This window comes from Chrysochloris asiatica, unplaced genomic scaffold, assembly GCF_000296735.1.
Source record: "Chrysochloris asiatica unplaced genomic scaffold, ChrAsi1.0 scaffold00056, whole genome shotgun sequence".
Taxonomy (NCBI): domain Eukaryota; kingdom Metazoa; phylum Chordata; class Mammalia; order Afrosoricida; family Chrysochloridae; genus Chrysochloris; species Chrysochloris asiatica.
Window position 1 is genome coordinate 2,413,466 of NW_006408574.1, and position 19,462 is coordinate 2,432,927.

Genomic DNA, 19,462 nt, shown 5'->3' on the forward strand with positions numbered 1-19,462 from the left:
CATGGTGACATCGCTCAGGCCCAGGGGCCCATGGGAGCTTTTTGGACAATGCTGGTTTCAACCACCCTGCCTCCTACGCCATTTCTTTTTGGACTTTGAAAAAAAAAAAAAAAAAAAGAAATCAATAAATAAATGGCATTTATAAATCATGAAAGTTTGTTCATATGTTACACACACACAGAGTGTCTTTGTTCCAGATAGGAGAGTCACGGCTCTGAGGAGCTTGTTTTCTTGGAGCTGAGAAAAGTTGCTACCTGGTGCCCGGAAAACAGCACATATAAATAAAGAGCCAGTGTTGCCGTGTAAAACGAAAGTCCATAAATAAATACTAAAAAAAAAAAGTAAAAATCTGCGTCCTTGCTGTGTATAAAAACAGGGATTTCTCCAAAGGCTCTGTGGGCCGGGTCGGTGTCCGGCTGCCTGTGCACACACCCCAGCTGGGCTTGGGAAAGGAAGCAGAGGTCCCGGGGCCGGGGCTGTTTACTTGAAAGCCTCTGGAATGTGGGTGATCTGGGATTGCAAGCTGGTGGGCGGGCTGGAGATGCCCTCGGACCAGTCGGAGATGTTGGAGTGTGGTGACGAGCTAGACCACTGATCGGGAGACTCGGGCGACGGTGTGAGGAAGGGGTGCTCGGGCACCGGCAGCTGATGGCTGGGCGTGTTGTCTGCGGGCGAGGAGTAGCTGTGTTGGGAGGGCGGCGTCAGGAACTGGGCAGTGGTCAGGGATGGTGCCAGTGAGGGCGGCAGTGCGGTGGGTAGGACCTGGCCCTCAGGAGGCAGGATGGTATGCACGGCCAGGCTGCTGGGGCCCAGGGGCTGCACGTCCGCCTGGCTGGGCTCACCACCCAGGAAGCTCCGGCCCATGTGGCCATTGGCCGCTGAGCTCACGCTGAGGTGAGGTTGTGGCGGCGGCGGAGGGGGCTGCAGGCTCTGCTGCTGCTGAATCTGGAGGCTCTGCACCTGCTGCACCTGCTGGGCAGGTAGCAGGTGTGGCTGAGTGGCCAGCCGTGAGCCCGGCAGGCCCTGGTAGCTCACCATCTGGGACAGGGTGCCGGAGGAGAGACCACCATGCAGCGAGCCCATGACGCCGTGCTGGAGGGTGGGAGCCTGTGGGGTCAGGGCGCTGGCCGCGCCTCGCAGTGGGGTGTACTGGCTTGGCAGCCGGGATAGCCACTCGCACTGGCTGCTCAGGTTAGCAGCCCCACCCACGGTGAAATTTATGGCAGCCCCACTGGCCCCCAGCACAGTATTGGTGCTGGAGGCCACCGGCAGGTGGGAGAGGCGCGGAGGCCCCGCCTCGAAGGCCAGTCGGCCGCCCCCTCCCAGCGCTGTCATCTCGGGCTTGGCCGCCATGTTCAGGTGTGCGAGGCCCAGGTGGGCGTCAGGCATGCCAGGCAGGTGGTTGAGTGGCAAGGACGGGGACTGCTGGAACGGGGAGGGCAGCAGGGGCGGCGAGGCCACGTCCGACAGGTAGCCGTGTGGCGACTCGAGGGAGTCCACAGGTGAAAGGACACTGGTGTTGTCCAGGAGGCAGCCCTTGCCGTCTTGAGACTTCTTCCGCCGCACTTTGAGCTCTTTGGTCTCTTTGCTGCCGCTGCAGGCTGGGCCCTTGGTGCTGGGCTTGCGGACCTTCTTGCCCTGCATGGCCGGCTTGAGGCTGCCCAGGTAGCCATTGGGGGAGCAAAGAGGAGGTGACAGGGTGGGGGTGCCGCCCGGGCCTGCCCCGTGCAGCTGGGGGCTGCGGGCCAGCCCATGTTCATCCAGCAACTGCACGATGTCATGGTGCACACGGTCCTGAGCGATGTCCCGAGGCAGCCGGTCCATGTGGTCTGTGATGTCCCGGTTGGCAAAGTGATCCAGCAGCACCTTGGCTGTCTCATAGCTGCCCTCGCGGGCGGCCAGGAACAAAGGCGTCTCCTCCTGTGGACATGGCATGAGGGGGCTGTATGGCACTGCCCAGCACCCCTCTCTGGGGATAGCCCCATCCTGACCTGTCCCAGGATCCCTTCCTCAACCCCTCGCCTGTGTCTGAGCCCGATTGGACATCAGCCGCCTGTGACCGTAGCCCCTCTCGCCTCCTCCTCTTAAAACACACACACGCAAAATGCTGTAGAGATCCCAGATGGGCCCCCAGTGATCCCACCATCTTGGCCTCTCCAAGTGGACACACAATGTCCCCTCCGAGGCCACTAGAATCCTGCCTGGTCACACAAAGTCTTGACCTAGCCACGCCTGACCACCGAATCTGGGCTCAGCTGCTCCCATTAGGTGGGGCCTGCCTGCTGCTTGGCATGGGTGCTGGGGACCCCCTATGCTCCCGTTTCAAGGTGAGCTGTGTGGGGCAGAGGAGGCTTCCGGAGACGCAGGGTGGAGATCATGCTGGGAGGTGGGGAGCAGGTAAGCAGCAGGCCAGGGGGAGGCCCAGTAATCATGCTAGAGTGAGGACCAGTGCTGACCACTAAGTGTTAAGGGGCAGGCCTCTGTGAACCTGTGAGCCAGGAACCTCACTCTGACTGAGGGGGCTCGCGATCTACAGACCAGAAAACTGGGACGAGCCCACCCTGTGAACTTGAACCCGCTCCCTGTGGTCTATTCGCACAGGTAACCCCTACACCTGTTGCCCAGACTCATGCAACTCAAACTCTGGGAGATGGACCCCCCACCCACATGCCCTTGGCCCCATATGACTGACATACACCATGACCTCCACCCTCTGCCCCCATGACCCTGGCCTCCTGGACGCTGTGACGGTCAGACCCACCTTGTTGTTCTGCATGTCCTTGTTGGCCCCATTCTTAAGCAGCACGACAGCAGCGTCCACATTGTTGACGGCGGCGGCCCAGTGCAGGGCTGACTTGCCTGTGGGGGGCAGGCGAAGCGGTCAGGCGGGGCGGCAGCAGCCTGCGTCCCCACCACGATGCCACAGCTGCGGTGATGCTTACCCAGGTCGTCTGCAGCATTGACATCGGCGTGCGAGTTGATGAGGTCCTCCAGCATGCCCTCTACCGCCAGGCGGGCAGCCAGGATCAGAGGAGTGGTGCCATCGTGCATGCGAGCGTCCAGGTCTGTGGCTCGGTTCCGGATCAGGATCTGGACAGCAGTAAGGACTCAGGTTCATCTCCCACCCAGACCGGCCCATGGGGTCAGAACAGAGCAACAGGGTCAGCCCTTGGGCACACAGCAGCCACTCACTGCTCTGAGTGAGTCCTGTGTGTCCATCTGTGCAGGCAGGGGCAGTTGGGTGTGGATGTCGGCAGGGCAGTGACTGGCAAAAGCAACCTCTGCCAGGAGGGTGGGGGAACCCAGAGATCAGGCCTTCAAACCCTCACTCCAGGGCTCCCTGTGAGCCGGGGCCCCAGGTGTGCCGGTGGAGCAGCCTCTGAGCCTTCCTCTCACTGCCTCTGGCATTGCCTCCAGCCATGGCTACTGCTTCCAGGGGAGGGGCCAGGAGGCCTCAGGGCCGTGGCCTGGGAGACCGAGGATGAGGCCCATCCTTGAGACCAGGGCCATCAGGCGGGGTGGGAGGTCCTACTGCACTACCTCAGGTCTGGGTTTCCGGAAAAGACTCTGACTAGGTTGGTGCTGGTGTCCCTACAAGGTAGGTGGCAGCCTCAACCTCTGTCCCTATGAGACGTGACTGTTTGGAAGCCTGAGTTTTCTGCTGTTATATTAACGAGGGCATAATGGGCAGTGTAGGTTCTACATCTAATCCACAGCCCCGAGTGACCTTCTGGAGAAAGGGCGGATCAGGCGGACGTAGGGAGCGGCCACAGAACCAGGGAGGCGGGTGCAGCTGCCGGCAGCAGAGGAGAGAAACTGCAGGAGGCGCACAGAGGTGGGGTGGAAGCTCACCTGGAAGACCCCCTGCGCGTCGGCAGACACAGCTGCGTGCAGTGGTGTCCGCCCCATGTTGTCCTGGATGTTGGCGTCGGCGCTGGCCTCCAGCAGGCGCTTGGCAGCGTCCGAGCGTGAGTAGCGGGCAGCCAGGTGCAGGGCTGTCTCGCCGGTGCGGTCAGTCTGGTTGTGCAGGCTGGCGCCCTGGTAGATGAAGTCCGAGATGACCGCTGGCGCATCCTCCTCCTCCTCGCTGTTGCCTGTTTCCAGGCCCCCTCCACTGCAGGAGGCGATCATGAGGGGAGTAAAGCCGTCTGCAGGGGGGACAGAGGTAGGGTGGCACAGTCAGGAGGGACCATCGGTCTGAGTTGGTGCCCCTGCAGCCAGCCACACTGGGTGAACACCCACAGGTTTGAAAGCAGCGTAACATCACTGAGCTGGAAGGTCATTGGGAGTGAGGTGGCAGGAACACAGAATGATCCGTGGGGTCCTCATTCTATTCGGAATGAGAAGCACCCAGAAAACTAGCCTGTCTCCCATCCCCCTTAAAAAGCCCAACTTCCAGAGATTTATCCCATTGGGCTGCAAAGATGCACAACCAGCCATGGAGTTAGGGAAGAGGGGGCTGTAGGACCCCCTAGGCAGGAGAGGGGTGGGTAGAGGGCAGCTGGGTTGAAGATGGGTGGTGGGTGGACAGATGGGTAGTAGGTAGACAGGTGGTAGACAGGTGGGCAGACAAATGGGCAAGTGGACAGGTGAGTGGGTAGGCAAGCAGGTAGATGGTGACTGGATAGGTAGACCGGTGGTGGACAGGTGGTAGAAGCGGCACTGACCGGGCCCTCGGACGTTCACGTCCATGCAGTCGGCTTCCACCTCGCCCTGGGGTGGCGTGGGGGCCATGGCAGACACACGCAGGTCAGCGGCATCCAAGTGCTGCTGGGTCCACTGCCGGTGGTCTGTCTGGTCATCCAGGTCGGGCAGGACCACCTGTTCCTCGAACTGCAGGGCAGTGGGCAGAGGGTGGAGTCAGTGGGGCCCAGGTTGGTTGGGTGGACAGGTGGGTGGGAGCCACCGGCTGCCTTGCTTACCCGGAACTTCTTAGTGTCCAGCTCCTCGCCCCCCCACTCATTCTGATCATCGTCCATGAGGGCGCCATCTGAGGTGTTCTTCAGAGGTCTGGGGGCGGGGCGGGGGTGAGACAGAGCGGTCACTGGGAGACACCACTCGGAATATGGGGGCGCAGGGGGGTGAACACACTGTTGTGAGGCAAGTGCATGGGTCTGGGGACCAGGATCTGATAGGGGTAACCAGGTTCCCCAAAACATGGGTTGTGGGGGCACAGGCTCTGGTGGTGGTGATGGACCACGCCCCCCCCCCCCCAGGCTATACTGTGTGGTGCCAGCTTCTGCTGGGGGTAACCACGTCTCCCAGAACATGCTGAGAGAGTCTGTGGGTCTGTGGGAGTGACCAGGCTCCCTGGGGCTTACTGAGGGTGACCAAGGTCTCCCACCAAGCTTAGGGTGGGGGCCCAGGGTCTGTGGGATGGCCAGGGTCCCCCATCATGCTGAGGGTGGGGTCCCAGGCTCCCTGGGACATGCTGAAGGTGGGGCCCGGGGTCTGCGGGAACAGTCTCCTGACTTGGGGGCCCCCACTTACTTGAGGCCCACGGAGTCCTCGCCGAGGGGCTCCCGCCGCTTCTTCTTGCTGGCCTCGGACACTTTGAAGCCCTCGGGGAACCAGAGCTGGCCGTGCTGCCGCCGCCGTTTCCGGGAGAGCAGCACCCCACAGCCCACGAAGGCCAACAGCACAAAGGCGGCAGCCGCCACATACATGAAGTGTAACGGCACAGGGGCCGGCGGCTCCACGCTCTCACCTGCGGGTACAGGGACCGCCGGCCGGCGCCCGGGCATCAGGCTCCGGCTCCGAGGCCGGGCGCGGCAAACTGGCTGCCTGGCCGGGCGCCTCGCCACTCCATGGTCCCGCCCCCCAAAATAAGGTCATTTTCTGCGCGGTTCATCAGAATTGCAAACTATCGCTAAATTCTCTCCTGCAGGCCGCTCTATCTGGAGACAGCGTTCTCCCCTCTCTCCTCGGAGGGAGAGGGATTAGCCAACTTCAAATCGCTGCGCTCGCATCGAGCGGTTAAGACGAAGGATTTAGGGGGATTTTCCAGATACAAACTTCAACACTTCACACGACACCGATCAATTCTTCCCTCTCTCTCCCTCTCTCACTCTTTTAAAAAAAGCTGTAATGATTTTGAAATAATACCCGACCGAGAGAAGTCGGGGGAAGGGGCAGAAGAGAGCTTGCCTCCCACTCACGGGTGGACGTGCACCCAGAATAGTGACCTTTGGGGAGTGGGAGGTGTCAGCCTAATGGAGGACTCTCCTAAGTCGCCAGCAGAGAGCTTTGGGGGAGCCCGGTGGGTTGGGGGCACACTCACTCTGCACAGCCTCGATCTTGTAGGGGATGTTGAGGTTGCCCAGCGAGGCCAGCGCTCCCAGAAAGGCGGCGACGTCGGTGGCGCTCTGGAAGCACTGGGAGGATGACTGAACACATTGCCGGTTGTCAATCTCCAGATACACGATGGACCTGCGGAGGGCGCAGGGTGCTGATCATGGACACCCCTCCCTCAAGCATTCTAGCTCAGGAGAATGGAGGCTAGGGGCAAGGCCCAGTGACCACTGCATGCTCAGTCCTGGGGGGCTAGGAACCCCTGGAGGTACAGGTGGATAGTGGGGTCTCCGGGCTGGAATCCTGTGCTTCCTCAGCCATTCTGGGCTGTGGGCAAGTCCCGGGCTACTGGACCCCAGTCTCATATTCTATAGAACAGGGAGTGTGGATGAAGAGGAGGGTGACCACAAGGCAGGTGACTCACCCTCGAACATCCAGGGGGTCCAGCTCCCTGCGCCGGCGTCCACCCTCACTGCCGGGCAGCAGCGCAGCCTGCACCTGGCCGAGCAGGGCGCGGGGCGCGGTGGCCCAGTCCTCGGCGGGTCGCCTGATGGAGTGTTTGTGGAGTTCTTCCTCGCGGCCGTAGTATGGGAAGATCATCTGTTCACCCTGCGCGTCGCGCTTGAAGACCACGTTGGTGTGCAGCAGGCGGCTGAGCTCACGCAGGAAGTGGAACGAATTGTTGCGCAGTTGCTCAGGTGCCATCAGCACCACCACCACCAGCGTGCCGGCCGCCAGCCGCTCGGGCACACGCTCCGCACAGTCCAGCCCGTCCCATTCACACTCAGCGTTGTTGCAGCCCTGGTCACAGTGCCCATCGCTGAAGTGGTCCTTGCAGTACTGGTCATACAGCGGGCTGCAGAGGAAACACCTCAGCTGAGAGCTGCACACAGGCGTCTGCAGGACCGACAGCCTGCCCAGGGTTTCCCTGCCCACACCTCTGAGGGACCCCTCAGCCTGCCTAGGACCACTTCCACTCTGTTAGCCTTCCCTCTGGAGGCTGCATCCTTGTCCAGGTTTGAGTCTCTACCATGCTCTGGAACTACATCCAGGGTCTCCCTGTCCTGTCCCCAGACAGAATCCCAGGTTGCTCGGTTCCCTGGCCCGGCCCCTGCCCACACTCACTTGCACTGGCCCCCGCTGCCTTGGCAGTCAAAGCCGTCGAAGAGACAGCCGGCCGAGTTGCACTGAGCATCGCAGTGACCGTTGCTGAAGTACTTCCAGCACTGCAGGGAACGTGAGCAATTCTTCCAGGGGTCATCGAAGTTGAGGGAACAGTCCCCGCCGTCCCAGCCGCAGGCGTGGTTGTTACAGGTGACGCTGCAGATCTTGTTGCCGGCGTCGGCGCTACACTCAGGAATCTCACAGGCCTCCTCGACCTGCGTCGGGGGGATGTCCTGGCCAGCGCCCCCACCGAAGCTGTAGTCCAGGATGTAGCAGTTGAGCCCGTTGAACTTGGGGGGGCACAGGCAGCGGTAAAAGGGGCTCTCGGATGTGGGCTCACAGGTGCCCTGATTGTAGCAAGGGTTGTTGCCCACACAGGGGCTGCTGGCCGGGAACTGACACTCGGGGCCCGTGAAGGGGTCCAGGCACAAGCAGGTGGAGCTTCGCGGGCCCGACAGGCAGGTACCACCATTAAGGCAGTGCAGGCTGCCGCAGGTGCGGGCATCATTCTCGCAGGTGGCGCCTTCGAAGCCCTGGGGGCGGGGAAGGAGAATCAGCCTGGCTCTAGGGGCCACGCACCTCCACCCAGCCCAGTGGCCTGCTGCGCTCTCCTGGCAGCAGAGCCCTCGAGGGGACCCGGGAAGGAAGGAAGAGAGTGGGAACCCCAGCTGCCCTGACGGCTGTCTGCTCTGATTCCCTTAGGCCACCCAAGAGCCACGCTGGGGGACAGGCAGGCAGAAGGGGCCTAGGACCCCTGCCCCACTGGGTCATGGCACCTACCGCAGGGCACTTGCAGATGAAGCCACGGGCAGTGTTGGACGCAACGGCACACGTTCCTCCGTTCTTGCAGGGTTTGTCCCCACAGCCGTTAATGACTGACTCACAACGGCGCCCTAGGTGGAAGAGGGTGTGAGGGGCCGTTCTGGGGGCCACCACCCCCTACCCTGGCTCCCCGCCCAGATGCCCACCAGTGTAGCCGGGCCGACACTCGCAGCGGAAGGCGTTCACATGCTGCACGCAGTTCTGGGTGCCGCGGGCATCGCAGGGGTTGGACAAACACTCATTGACGTCACCCTCACACCGTTCGCCCACGAAGCCGGGTGGGCAGGCGCAGCGGTAGCCGCCCACCTGGTCCACGCAGGTGCCGTTGTTGAAGCAACGGGGGCTTCGCGTGCCGGGCTCCACGGACGGAGTGCAGTCGTCCACGTTGACCTCGCAGTGCACACCTGCGGATGTCATGCTGTCAGGAACGTGGCATAGGCTTCCCCGAGTGCCCAGGGTGTCCCATCAGCCCACGCCCCCACACCCCACAAGATGGAAGGCAGTTTCTGGCTCTGGGGGCCTTACCCTGCGTGCCCCGCGGGCAGGAACATTTGTAGGTGTTGGTCAGGTCGATGCAGGTACCCCCGTTTTGGCACGGGTGCGACAAGCATTCATTGATCTCCTCAGAACAGTTCACCCCGTGGTAGCCAGCAACACACTGTACAGGAGACATGGAGTCAGCGGTGACAGGGCACGGAGCCCGCTGTCTGCCCTGCTCTCTGCCCGCCGAAGCTGTTGGGAGACCTGGGAAGTTGAGAGGCACTGCCCAGAGGGGGCCCAGGGCAGGTCCCAGTGAAACTCAGATAGAGTGTGTGAGGGGGAGACTGTCCCAGTCCTCAGCCTGAACCCCTCCCATAGCCCCAGCCCCCATGCACCAGGGACTCACGATGTGCATGTCTACAGGTTTACTCTCCCCTGCTCCACTAGCCATGCGACAGACAGACAGGTGCAGTGTGACAGACAGATACAGTGTAACAGACAGGCGCAGCGTGACGGGTGCAGCGTGCTAGCCCACCTCACAGGAGTAGCCCCCTAGGTAGTCGGTGCAGGTGGCGCCGTTCTGGCAGGGGCTGGGTGAGCACTCGTCCACCTGGTCCTCACAGTAGCTGCCCGTGTAGCTGGCCTGGCAGTGGCAGTGGTGAGTGTTGCCTGTGTCCATGCAGAGCCCACCGTGCCGACACAGGTTGGCGACATCAACACCTGTAGAGGGCAGCGGGGCTGTGAGACTGGGCTGGACCCCAGGGGCCTCGCTCTCCACCCTGGCCAGGTGACAAAGCCCAGCAGTCACCTTGTTGCTTCGCAGCTACCTCACAGGACACACTGGGCACATCACAGTAGAGGCCGGTCCAGCCGCTGTGGCAGTCGCAGCGATACTGTGTGTTGGTCTGCCAGCACTTGCCACCATTCTTACAAGGCGAGGAGTCGCACCAGCGTACCAGGTTCTGGAGACAGTGAGCTGGTCAGGCAGAGGAATGGGACCCCCCCCCCCAAAGGGCCGGCTCTGACCAACGTGGCTTTCCAGGTGGGTGTCAGCGCCTCAGAGGTGGAAACCAAGGCCATGCACCTCCCACGGTACCAAGGGGCCTGGGCTGGGGTCTTGCTCGCTTCTCAGGACCCTTGGCAGAGCAGAGCAAACCCCTCACTGCCTCTCCTTGGAGGACGGTCCATCTCTGGGTGTAAGCAGTCTCTGCCTCCCCACTGGGAATGATTTCTAATCACAGGCTTCAGGGGGCACCTTCAACAGACACCGCCTTCCTGAGGCGGATTCTCAGCATGATCACCGACTTCAGCTGTCCGCAGTCACCTGGCCCCTGGCCTGCAGCACTGCCCGTGTCCCCTCACTGTACCTGGACCTGGGCAGCTGGCTCCCCTCCCATCTCACCTGGCAGTTGAGGCCGGTGTAGCCTTGGGGGCAGGTGCACTTGTAGGTGCCGTAGCTGTCCTGGCAGGTCCCACCGTGCAGACAAGGCCGCGAGTCACACTCGTTGATGTCATGCTGGCAGTAGCTGCCCGTGAAGCCAGGGGGACAGAGGCAGGTGAAGGAGTTGATACCGTCCACACAGGTGCCGCCATTGAAGCAGGAGCTGGGGAACATGGGTAATGGGGTGAGCTGAATCACAGGCCCTCCAGGTCACCTCTCTGCCTTAGCTCAGGGCCGGGGACCACATCACACGTCCCATCTCTGCCTTCTTCCTAATTAAGAGGGACTTCTTAGCTCAGCAGGACAGGGTACTACATTAAATTAGGAGGAACCGTAACTTGCATAGCTACAGGGAGAAAACCAACAATGAATGGTGAGCTTCCTGGCAGCCAAGGCAAATAGGGAAACAAGATGGGTCACAAAGCACTTGTTGTCTGGTGGCAGGAGGTCTACCAGTTCTTCAGGCTAAACCACCATGCCCAGGAGGCCGGAGCCACAATGGTCCATTCAGGAGGGACGTGGAGACACAATGAACAATGCCTGGGCTGGACTCAGCCAGCACTGAAGGCCACTCAGCGGACACCCTGGCGGCTACTACAGCAGCTTGTCAGCACACTGGGTGCAGCCCCGCGGCACGGCGCCCACCTCTCAGTGCAGTCTGGCGTGTTGGCCTCGCAGTGGATGCCGCTGAAACCGGCGGGGCAGGTGCAAGTGTAGCTGTGCACGCAGTCTGTGCAGTTGGCACCGTTGCGGCATGGGTTGCTGGCACACTCGTTGATGTCCTCTTCACAGAAAGCGCCCTGGAAGCCGGGCAGGCAGTCGCAGAAAGCAGTGTTGATGCCGTCGGTGCAAGAGCCGCCGTTGTGGCATGGGTCTGGGGGAGGCAGAAAGTGGGCCTGAGGGCGCGCACCGGCCACGCGGAGAGGCACTGAGGCCGGCCTGTGGCTCGGCTCAGGCTCTGCCTCACTGACTGCGCCTCATACCCATCTCCGTGTGGGGTCTGAGCTCACCCAGCGCTCCCACCCCCACCACAGGGCTTGACCGTCGGGCACAACATGGCTCTGTGACACTCCTCAGGGCCTGGGTGACCCCAGGCAAGCAGAGCAACCTCCCCAGACCTCAGGCTGGGGTCTGGAATCCTCCACCCTAAGTAAGGGTCACTACACTCTCAGTGGGTGTCCTGAGGCAGAATTGGGCACCACCAGCTGGGGTGGTCTAGATGGACCCAAAGTGGAGCAGTCTGGCTCCAGAACTTTCCGGGAACCACGTCTCTAACTCTTTTTCCAGGCCATGCCTGGGTGGAGACAGGTGGGCACTGGCCAGAGTCTGGCCTCGCTGTCTGCCACCACCGTGCACTCACTGGGCCGGCAGTCGTCGATGTCGGTCTCGCAGTTGCGTCCGGTGTAGCCTGCCAGGCAGTGGCAGCGGTAACCGCCGTTGGTGTTCTGACAGGACGCACTGTGTTGGCAGGGGCTTTTCACACACTCGTTAATGTCGATCTCACAGGTCTGTCCTGGATGGGGGGGGGCACACTGCGCTGTCTCTGAGGCCCCACCCTGCACGCCTCTGCCTTCCCCTCAGGCCCATCCTCTAGGCACTCTCCAAAGAAAGATGCCATGTCTTGGACACTGCTGCCCCCACTTTGGGGCCAAGAGGGCTCTTGAAACTCAGGATGGGAAGGCCCTCTCTCTAAACTGTTCCCAATTCTAGACCCTCCCTGGCTTTCAGCAGCATGCCACTCCTTCTTCCTGCTTAGAGCTTCCCTGGGACTCCCCCCCCCCCAGTCCTGCCCAGGGTGAGTGTCCACCTTGCCAGCCAGTCGGGCACACACAAGAGAAACTCTCATAATCCTCAGACTCTCGGCACTCGCCGCCATTCCTGCAGGGGCTGGGGGCGCACGGGGCCAGCACCACTTCACACGTGGCTCCTGGAGGCGGAGAAACAGGTGATGAGGTCCAGGTCACAAAGGGCCTTGTGGGAAGCAGGAGCCCGTGTGAGTGGGGAGCCCAGTCAGGGGAGGAAAGGGTGGGACAGAGACAGAGGGACTGCAGCTGGACCTAACACCTAGACCCTAAACTACCAGAGTCCCCACAGGGTGGGCCTGGCCTGACTCCCAGCCCTGAACTGGCCACCCTCCACTCGGCCAGTGGGGTTATGCTGCCTCAGTAGGTCCCGTGGTTGGGGAGCACTGGGCCATGGCAGGGGCCTGGCTGACACGCCTTATGGGAAAGAGGGCAGCGAGGCTGCCTTCTTCCATTTCCCCATCTGCCGGTTTCCTGTTTACGGACTGAGGGCTGATGGCGCTATCGTCCTTGTCACGGCTATCTGCCTGACCGGCCCTGCGATTTTCCAGGTCTTTCTTTCTATAGGTTTCCACAGTGACCTGGGCAGCCAGGAAACTCGCTAGAGTTTCCGACAATTGTGCAAGGGGAAGCAGGAAACAGGCAGACAGGAAGCGGTCAGCACAGGGCGCCCCGCCCGCAGACCCTCAGGGCCCCAACAGCCTGGACTGAGTCTGAGGCTCGGGTGCACACTGGCAGGCAGGTCTGGCAGCCTTGGGAGAGGAAACCCGGCTGCAGCCACGGCCACCCAGGTCACGGGAACCTGGGAAGAGCACTCCTGCCCACCTGGCCTGGCCCCCCCAGGGAACCCAGAGGTCCAGATGTGGTGACATTTGCTCTTCCTTCCAAAACCCACCCCGCTGCTCTGAAGTTGGTTCTGACTGCCCCTAGGGTTTCTGAAACTGTGGCCCTAAGGGGACAGATAAACCCATCGTTCTCCTGAGAGGCTGGGGGGTGTGAACCACCAACCTTAAGGTTAACAGCCCAACATTTCACCTTCTGTGCCACCAAAAAACTCTCTCCTGAGTAGGGACCATTCCTGAGATTCCTGGGCCAGCCAATGGCTGGATGGGCTGCCCAGGACAGAGGGCTCCTTGTTCCCTCACACAGAGGGGGTCACCGTCAGAACTCTGGGGCCCAGCTGTTGGAAGGGGAGGGTCGCAGAACCCAGAGGACACAGCCAAATTGATGGAGGCGTCAGACAAGCACTGGGAACACTGGTATTACAATGGTTCTCACTGATGACCTGTGAAGGGTACAGCTAACCGGGGCCGCATGTTTCCACAGAGGGGCCCACTCCTAGCATCCCTACAGGACAGAGGTCAGCTGCTCCTTAGGGTTTCGGAGACTGTAAACTGTTACAGGAACAGATGGCCTCTTCCTTCTCTCAGGGGATCAAACCATCAGCTGAGCGTTTAACCACGGCACCACCAGGGCACCTTGGGAGGCATCCTTACCAAAACCCCAACCCACTGTCACTGAGCCGATTCTGAGTCCTAGTGTCCCTACATGAGGTTTCCGAGATTGTCCATCTCTGTGGGAACAGCCAGCCTCATCTTCTCCCCAAGGAGCCAACGGCGATGCCTAACCCACTGCACCACCAGAGTTCTTGGTGGGAACCTTCTAAGGTGCTTGTGGAGAGAGTGCAGCCAGGCCTGAGCCCGCGGCCCCTCACCCGGCCCCTCACCCGTGTACGGCAGCAGACAGTTGCACTTGTAGCCAGAGACATCATCGATGCAGGTCCCCTGGTTCAGACACGGGTTGGACGCACACTCATTGATGTTGGTCTGGCAGTTGGGGCCTGGAGGGGGCGGTAGCGGTCAGTGTGTCTGTGCCCCATTCTCTCCCCCTTGTCTGCTGGACAGCGCTGGACTGAATGAGGGCCTGGGAACCGACCCCAGGGCCCACTGTCAGGGATAACAAGTGTGTCACGGGAGGGGAGGGGCTGGGCAGCCGGCAGCCAGACAACGTCGTGAGGTCAGGGTGCCCCAGGCCACCTACCACTGAAGCCCTCCCAGCATGTGCACACGTAACCGCTGGTCATGTCCTTGCAGGTGCCACCATTGACGCAGGGGTTGGAGGCACATTCGTTGTTGTTGATGTCACAGTTGACCCCACTCCAGCCGGGGTCACAGTTACACGTGTACCTGGGGGGGCGGCACCACCGTTGTTCAGACACGGCCACCATCCAACCGCCACCCTACAGTCTGGCTGCATGGAGGCACAGGTCCACTCTGACCCCCAGACCCTCACCATCTGAGTGGGGCAGCAGGGCCCACCTTGCCCAAGGCTGTGGCCAGGGTTTGGTTCTGTTAGGTTTGGACTGGCTAGAGTGCACCAAGGACGGCCCCTCTGTGCGCAGTGAGGACCAGGAGGTCCCCTGGCACACGGCGGCTCCCATCACGATACCTCCCCATGCATTCTGGTGGCACTGTGGGTCAGTACTGGACAGCTAACCACAAGGCCGGTGGCTCAAACCCACCAGCCACGTCTTAGTAGAAACCCTCTGGGCAGTTCTATTCAACGCCACAGGGTTGCTGTAAGTCACAATGGACTTGATGCCCTGGGGCTGGACAAGGCTGGGCAGGGACAGCGTGGACACGAACCCATTGAGACCGTCCTGGCAGGCTCCGTGGATGCAGGGGTTACTGCTGCACTCGTTGACCTCGGACAGGCAGGTGGGGTCGTGGTAGCCTTCGGGGCAGCGGCAGGTGAAGCTGTTGATTCCATCCTCACAGGTGCCTCCATTGTGGCAGGGGTTCGCCACACACTCATCGATGTTAATGTTGCACATGCTTCCTGAGAAGCAGATGGGCTGGGGCGCTCAGGCCAACAAAGCTAAAGCTTGCTGAACCTGCTTCCCTGACCCTCAGCCCTGGGCTCACATCCCTCCCTCAGGTACTTCTGTGCGTAAGCAGAGTGAACAGCATGCCATGGGACCACATGGAGCCATCTGCCTAGTAAGGACCACCAGCCGGGCCACCAAGTGGGTGGTGGTTGAACAGAACCAAGACTGGGCTGGGGTCTCGGAGCACCTGCCTGCCCTCTCCCCTGGGCACACACACAGGGTCCCTCCTGCACCAGGGCCAGCCCTCACCTGTGTAGCCTGGCTCACAAGCACATTCGTAACCATCAATCTTGTCCACGCAGGTGCCCGAGTCACAAGGGTTGCTGGCACAATCATCCAGGTTGACCTCACAGTTGGGACCTTGAAGGGGTGGTAGTGGGGTCAGCATCCGCCCCGGGTGCCCGCCCGTTGGCCCGCCGACCCACTGGCCTGCCCGCCCACACACCTGAGGTTCCCTGGAGGCAGAAGCACTGGTAAGCATTGTCTCGGTCCTGGCACGTGCCCCCATGGCGGCAGGGCTGGCTGTGACACTCATTGATGTTGGTCTCGCAGCGATGACCCGTGTAGCCAGGCCGGCAAAGACACGTGTAGGCGGCAATGCCGTCCTTGCAGGAGCCGTAGTGGCAGGGATCGGGGTCACACTCGTCAATGTCCACCTCACAGTGGGTGCCTGTGTAGCCTGTAGGAGGGGCAGGAGGCTCACAGCTGCCCACACCCCGAACGCAAGGCCACCCCCCCCAATTCAGATTTGGCTGTCTGAGCCACTGTACTCTGGGTTGAAGGACAGGGACCCCTGGCGCCCTCTCAGGTCCTGGTGGGGCGGCCCCAGCCCCCACCTTCAGTGCACACGCAGGTGTAGGTGTTGGGCCCGTCCAGGCACTTGGCACCATTCTTGCATGGGGTGCTGGCACACTCGTCCACGTCATACTGGCACAGGTGCCCCGTGAAGCCTGTGGTCGGGAGGGACAGTGGTCAGGACCAATCTCCTCCTGCCTGAGCTGCCCTCTTCAGCTCCTGTCCTTCACAGCAAAAGCCCCCTGTGCCCCCAGGAGGCAGGCTGCACCTCTCATTCCACCAGGTCCCTGGATGTCTGCGGCAGCCTGCAGACCCTCATTGCTGGAGGCCAGGGCTCTGACCACATCATTTGCCAGGGTTCGCCCTCCCGTCCCCCGAGTGTCCTCCCTAGGTGGCTATCTGTTTGTCCTCTGTCTGGCTTCGGTGCAGCGTGAGCTATACACTACTAGCCAGGCCCCCTTCTCAGATCTTCTTGCAGCCTTGTGGGGGCAGGGTGTACAACCTCCTCTGGTCGGGAGGCTGCAACCTGTGGTCTGCCAGGAGGAAGACACGCTGGGTGGATTCCTCCAGGTCCCCTGGTCATACACCCAGCAAGGCCGTGGCCAGCACTTGGCACCCTCGCCCCGTGCCTGGCCAAGCCTGGACCTCTGAGAATACTGCGCTCTCTGGCTCTCTCTGTGCAGCTCCAACCTCAGCAACAGTGGTGGTCCCTAGAACTGAGGCCTGGTGACCCCCTCCATGCACTTCCAGTGGGGCCTATGGATGCTGCGGGCTGTGGAGGACCCCACCTGTGGCACACTGGCAGTGGAACTCGTTGATCTTGTCCACACATTCCCCATTGTGCAGACACGGACTGCTGGCACACTCGTCTGTGTTGACCTCGCAGTAAATGCCCTCGTAACCTGGGAACAGGGTACGTGTGAGATGACAGGGCCCAGGCTGGGAAGATGCAGCCCGCCAGCGCTCTCTGCACACCTGGCTTTCTGCAGGCCCGGGCCCCCACCCTCAGACTGCCTCATCTGCCCAGGCTGGACCGCTATTTCCTCAGGTCCCCACATCGTCCGTGGCCCGGGGACATACCGGGCATGCAGATGCACTGGAACTCTCCGATCTGATCCAGGCAGGTCGCATCATTCTGACAGGGGCTGGACACGCATTCGTTGACGTCGATTTCACAGCGGGGACCTGTGTAGCCCTGGAGACACCGGCACTCGAAGGACCCCAGCGTGTTGATGCATTTGCCCGCATGTTCACAGGGGTTGGCGCCTGCAGGGATGGGGCGCAGGTGAGAGTTCACTTGTCTGAGGCTGGTTAACCTCAACAGACTGGCGTCCCCTGAAGGAGGGTCTACTTCCATCTTACTGTGCTCACAGACTGCTCCCCTACTCCCACCAAGCAATACTCAGCGTGCACTTGTCCACGTCCTGGCTGCAGGTGGACCCGTGTCCCGCCCCCCCAACCCCCAGCCCTGCACACACACCCAGTGAGCACTCATCCACATCCTGGCTGCAGGCGGGCCCCGTGTACCCTGAGGGGCAGGTGCAGATGGCTTTGCCGTTGACGGGGTTGGTGTCACAGTTGGAGCCCTCGTTGCAGGGGTTGCTGATGCAGGCGTCATTGAGATGACATAGTAGACCTGGACGAGGCGGCAGGGTCACCGTTCCAGCCCATCAGGACCTTCTGGAGGCGCCCCCACCAAGGCCCCAGTTCTTTTGGGGTCTCCTTGGGAAGCAGGAGGTGACAGAGCACTCCCCGGGTCTGGTGACAGAGCACTCACCCGTACGGCCATGGGGACACTCGCAGTAGAAGGAGGCCACCCGGTCATGGCAGGTGGCGCCGTGGAAACAGGCAGCATTGGCACAGTCATCGATGTTCTCACTGCAGTCCTCGCCAGTCCAGCCATTCACACACACGCAGTTGTAGCCACCGTGGCTGTTGTGGCAAGTACCACCATTCTGGCAGGCGTTGGGCATCAGCTGGCATTCATCCACATCCTCCGTGCAGTACTGGCCTGTGGGGGCAGGAGGTCAGCCTGGTGGCGCACAGCACCAGCCCCCGCCTGTAGCCCCAGGCTGTGCTCAGAATACAGACGTGGCCGCGCTGGGCTCGTCCTGTCCAGGGCTAACCACAACCGGGACTTGGCGAGTTCAGGTGCTCGGCTGAAGCTCATCTATCCGGCTCAAGACTGGAGGGGGCAGCATCGGGGCTGCTCCCTGGGGGTCCTCCACCCTGGGTTGTGGCGGAGGGGTTACGACAGTTGCACTGTTTTCCTCTGCCAACCTCAGATCTCCAAGCCTGGGCCGGCCACACACCACTGTCCCATTGGCACAGCAGATGAGGGTACTGTGGGGCCCCATCCAGATATGCCTAGCTATCCACTGGGCACAACCTTGCATGCACCTGTCTACTCTTGCAAGTAGCAGTTTCCTAGGGTGCACATACTAAAGGGTCATGGGGACCCACACACACCTGTCCACTCAGGTGGGCAGCGGCAGTTGTAGGTGTTGACGCCATCCACACAGGTACCTCCGTTCTTGCAGCTGTTCCCTGGGCAATCATCCACATTCTCCTCACAGTTCTGTCCAGTGAAGCCTGTGTGGGCGGAGGGGTCAGTCAGCCCCTCTCCTGGCTGGACCACAACCCCACGCCAGAAGAGCTGCCCCAACACCCCCCTGTATCTGTGCTAAGGCCTGTTCCAGACCCCCCAGGACACAGTCCTCCCACTGTGCACAGGGCCAGCTGAGCCAGCCCATCGGTCCAGCAGCAGAGGGCTCTGAAAGTTCTGTTGCTCAAACCCTCTCATCTCACAGTAGCTGGGGTGTTGCCTTCTACAACACCCCAGAAGGTGGCCACACACATTCACTTAGAGAGTGGGCGCTGCAGTCTGAGAACCAGGGAGAGCAGGCCGCCCTGGCACTGCCCTGCCTACCGCACAAGCTGGGCCCTCACCTGGCCCACCTCTGCCATGCCGCCTTGAAGTCCTTGTTAGCTATTAATCTGTTCAATGATCAACCCAGAAGGTGTGCCTGGCAATAGCCAAGTTACTAATTAACGCCCCTCCCAGGGTGCCTTTGAACCCCTCCTGTCCTTGAACCCCCCAGCCCCTCCTTGGGACCCTCCCACCCCACAAACTGCAGAGCCAGGAGTGGATGGGGCACCCCAAACCAGAGCCTGGACAACACAGTGTCTCTGAGGACTAGGGCCGGCCCTTAAGGGTACTGCTCTCAGGTAGAGTCAACACGGAGCCCCAGGCTGGCTGCCCCCACTATGAGAAGCTGTGCCCACCCCACAGTTCTCTGCCCCAGTTCCTTCCCCTGTAAGACAGGCAGCTCTCCTGGGACCCTGACCACACAGACAGGGCGGTGGGCCGTGGAGGAGGCAGGACCCCTAGGAAGGGACCTGGAAGTGGGGCCACCAGGACAGCTAACGGGGGTCCTGGGATGAACCAGGGTGGGCTATGTGAGGAGATGCCCCGCCCTATGAGGGGGTCACCATTCTAACCCGTTACCGCAGCCCAGGTGACCGATACAACCCATGGGAGTGCACCGCGATGCCCATGGCACTCCGGGTGGGGCTGTTCCCAAACTGTTTCCATGCCCTGCTCCAAGGGGACCCCACTGGCCACTCCTTCCCTCTGACTGAGCTTCCGGGCAGGGCTGGAATGGGGACCCCTGCTGGAAAACACAGGACTGCCAACAAGGCATTTGAACCCAGAGCCCAGCCCAGGGCCACCGGGCAGTGGGAGGGAGGAAACGGCTGGCTTGTTTGGATCAGGAAGGG

The 19,462-nt window shown here is 61.4% G+C and overlaps 1 protein-coding gene across 1 annotated transcript in view; it reads right to left on the reverse strand.

Annotated features, from left to right (window-relative positions):
• Positions 1–480: 480 nt before the first annotated feature.
• The window catches only part of NOTCH1 (notch 1), a 36,685-nt gene continuing 17,703 nt past the window's right edge, over positions 481–19,462 (reverse strand). The window contains exons 5-34 of the mRNA XM_006863701.1: positions 18,152–18,274; positions 17,460–17,693; positions 17,163–17,318; positions 16,763–16,948; positions 16,471–16,584; positions 15,724–15,837; positions 15,333–15,566; positions 15,137–15,247; positions 14,646–14,838; positions 14,041–14,186; positions 13,727–13,840; positions 12,006–12,125; positions 11,559–11,711; positions 10,844–11,072; positions 10,160–10,361; positions 9,566–9,719; positions 9,293–9,477; positions 8,803–8,935; positions 8,424–8,681; positions 8,236–8,348; positions 7,417–7,988; positions 6,716–7,147; positions 6,281–6,429; positions 5,491–5,707; positions 4,923–5,010; positions 4,668–4,833; positions 3,853–4,148; positions 2,943–3,090; positions 2,762–2,859; positions 481–1,920 (exon numbers count right to left, since the gene is read on the reverse strand). Of these exons, the coding sequence (XP_006863763.1) occupies positions 481–1,920; positions 2,762–2,859; positions 2,943–3,090; positions 3,853–4,148; positions 4,668–4,833; positions 4,923–5,010; positions 5,491–5,707; positions 6,281–6,429; positions 6,716–7,147; positions 7,417–7,988; positions 8,236–8,348; positions 8,424–8,681; positions 8,803–8,935; positions 9,293–9,477; positions 9,566–9,719; positions 10,160–10,361; positions 10,844–11,072; positions 11,559–11,711; positions 12,006–12,125; positions 13,727–13,840; positions 14,041–14,186; positions 14,646–14,838; positions 15,137–15,247; positions 15,333–15,566; positions 15,724–15,837; positions 16,471–16,584; positions 16,763–16,948; positions 17,163–17,318; positions 17,460–17,693; positions 18,152–18,274 (6,878 nt within the window). The remainder of the gene's footprint in view (positions 1,921–2,761; positions 2,860–2,942; positions 3,091–3,852; positions 4,149–4,667; positions 4,834–4,922; positions 5,011–5,490; positions 5,708–6,280; positions 6,430–6,715; positions 7,148–7,416; positions 7,989–8,235; positions 8,349–8,423; positions 8,682–8,802; positions 8,936–9,292; positions 9,478–9,565; positions 9,720–10,159; positions 10,362–10,843; positions 11,073–11,558; positions 11,712–12,005; positions 12,126–13,726; positions 13,841–14,040; positions 14,187–14,645; positions 14,839–15,136; positions 15,248–15,332; positions 15,567–15,723; positions 15,838–16,470; positions 16,585–16,762; positions 16,949–17,162; positions 17,319–17,459; positions 17,694–18,151; positions 18,275–19,462) is intronic.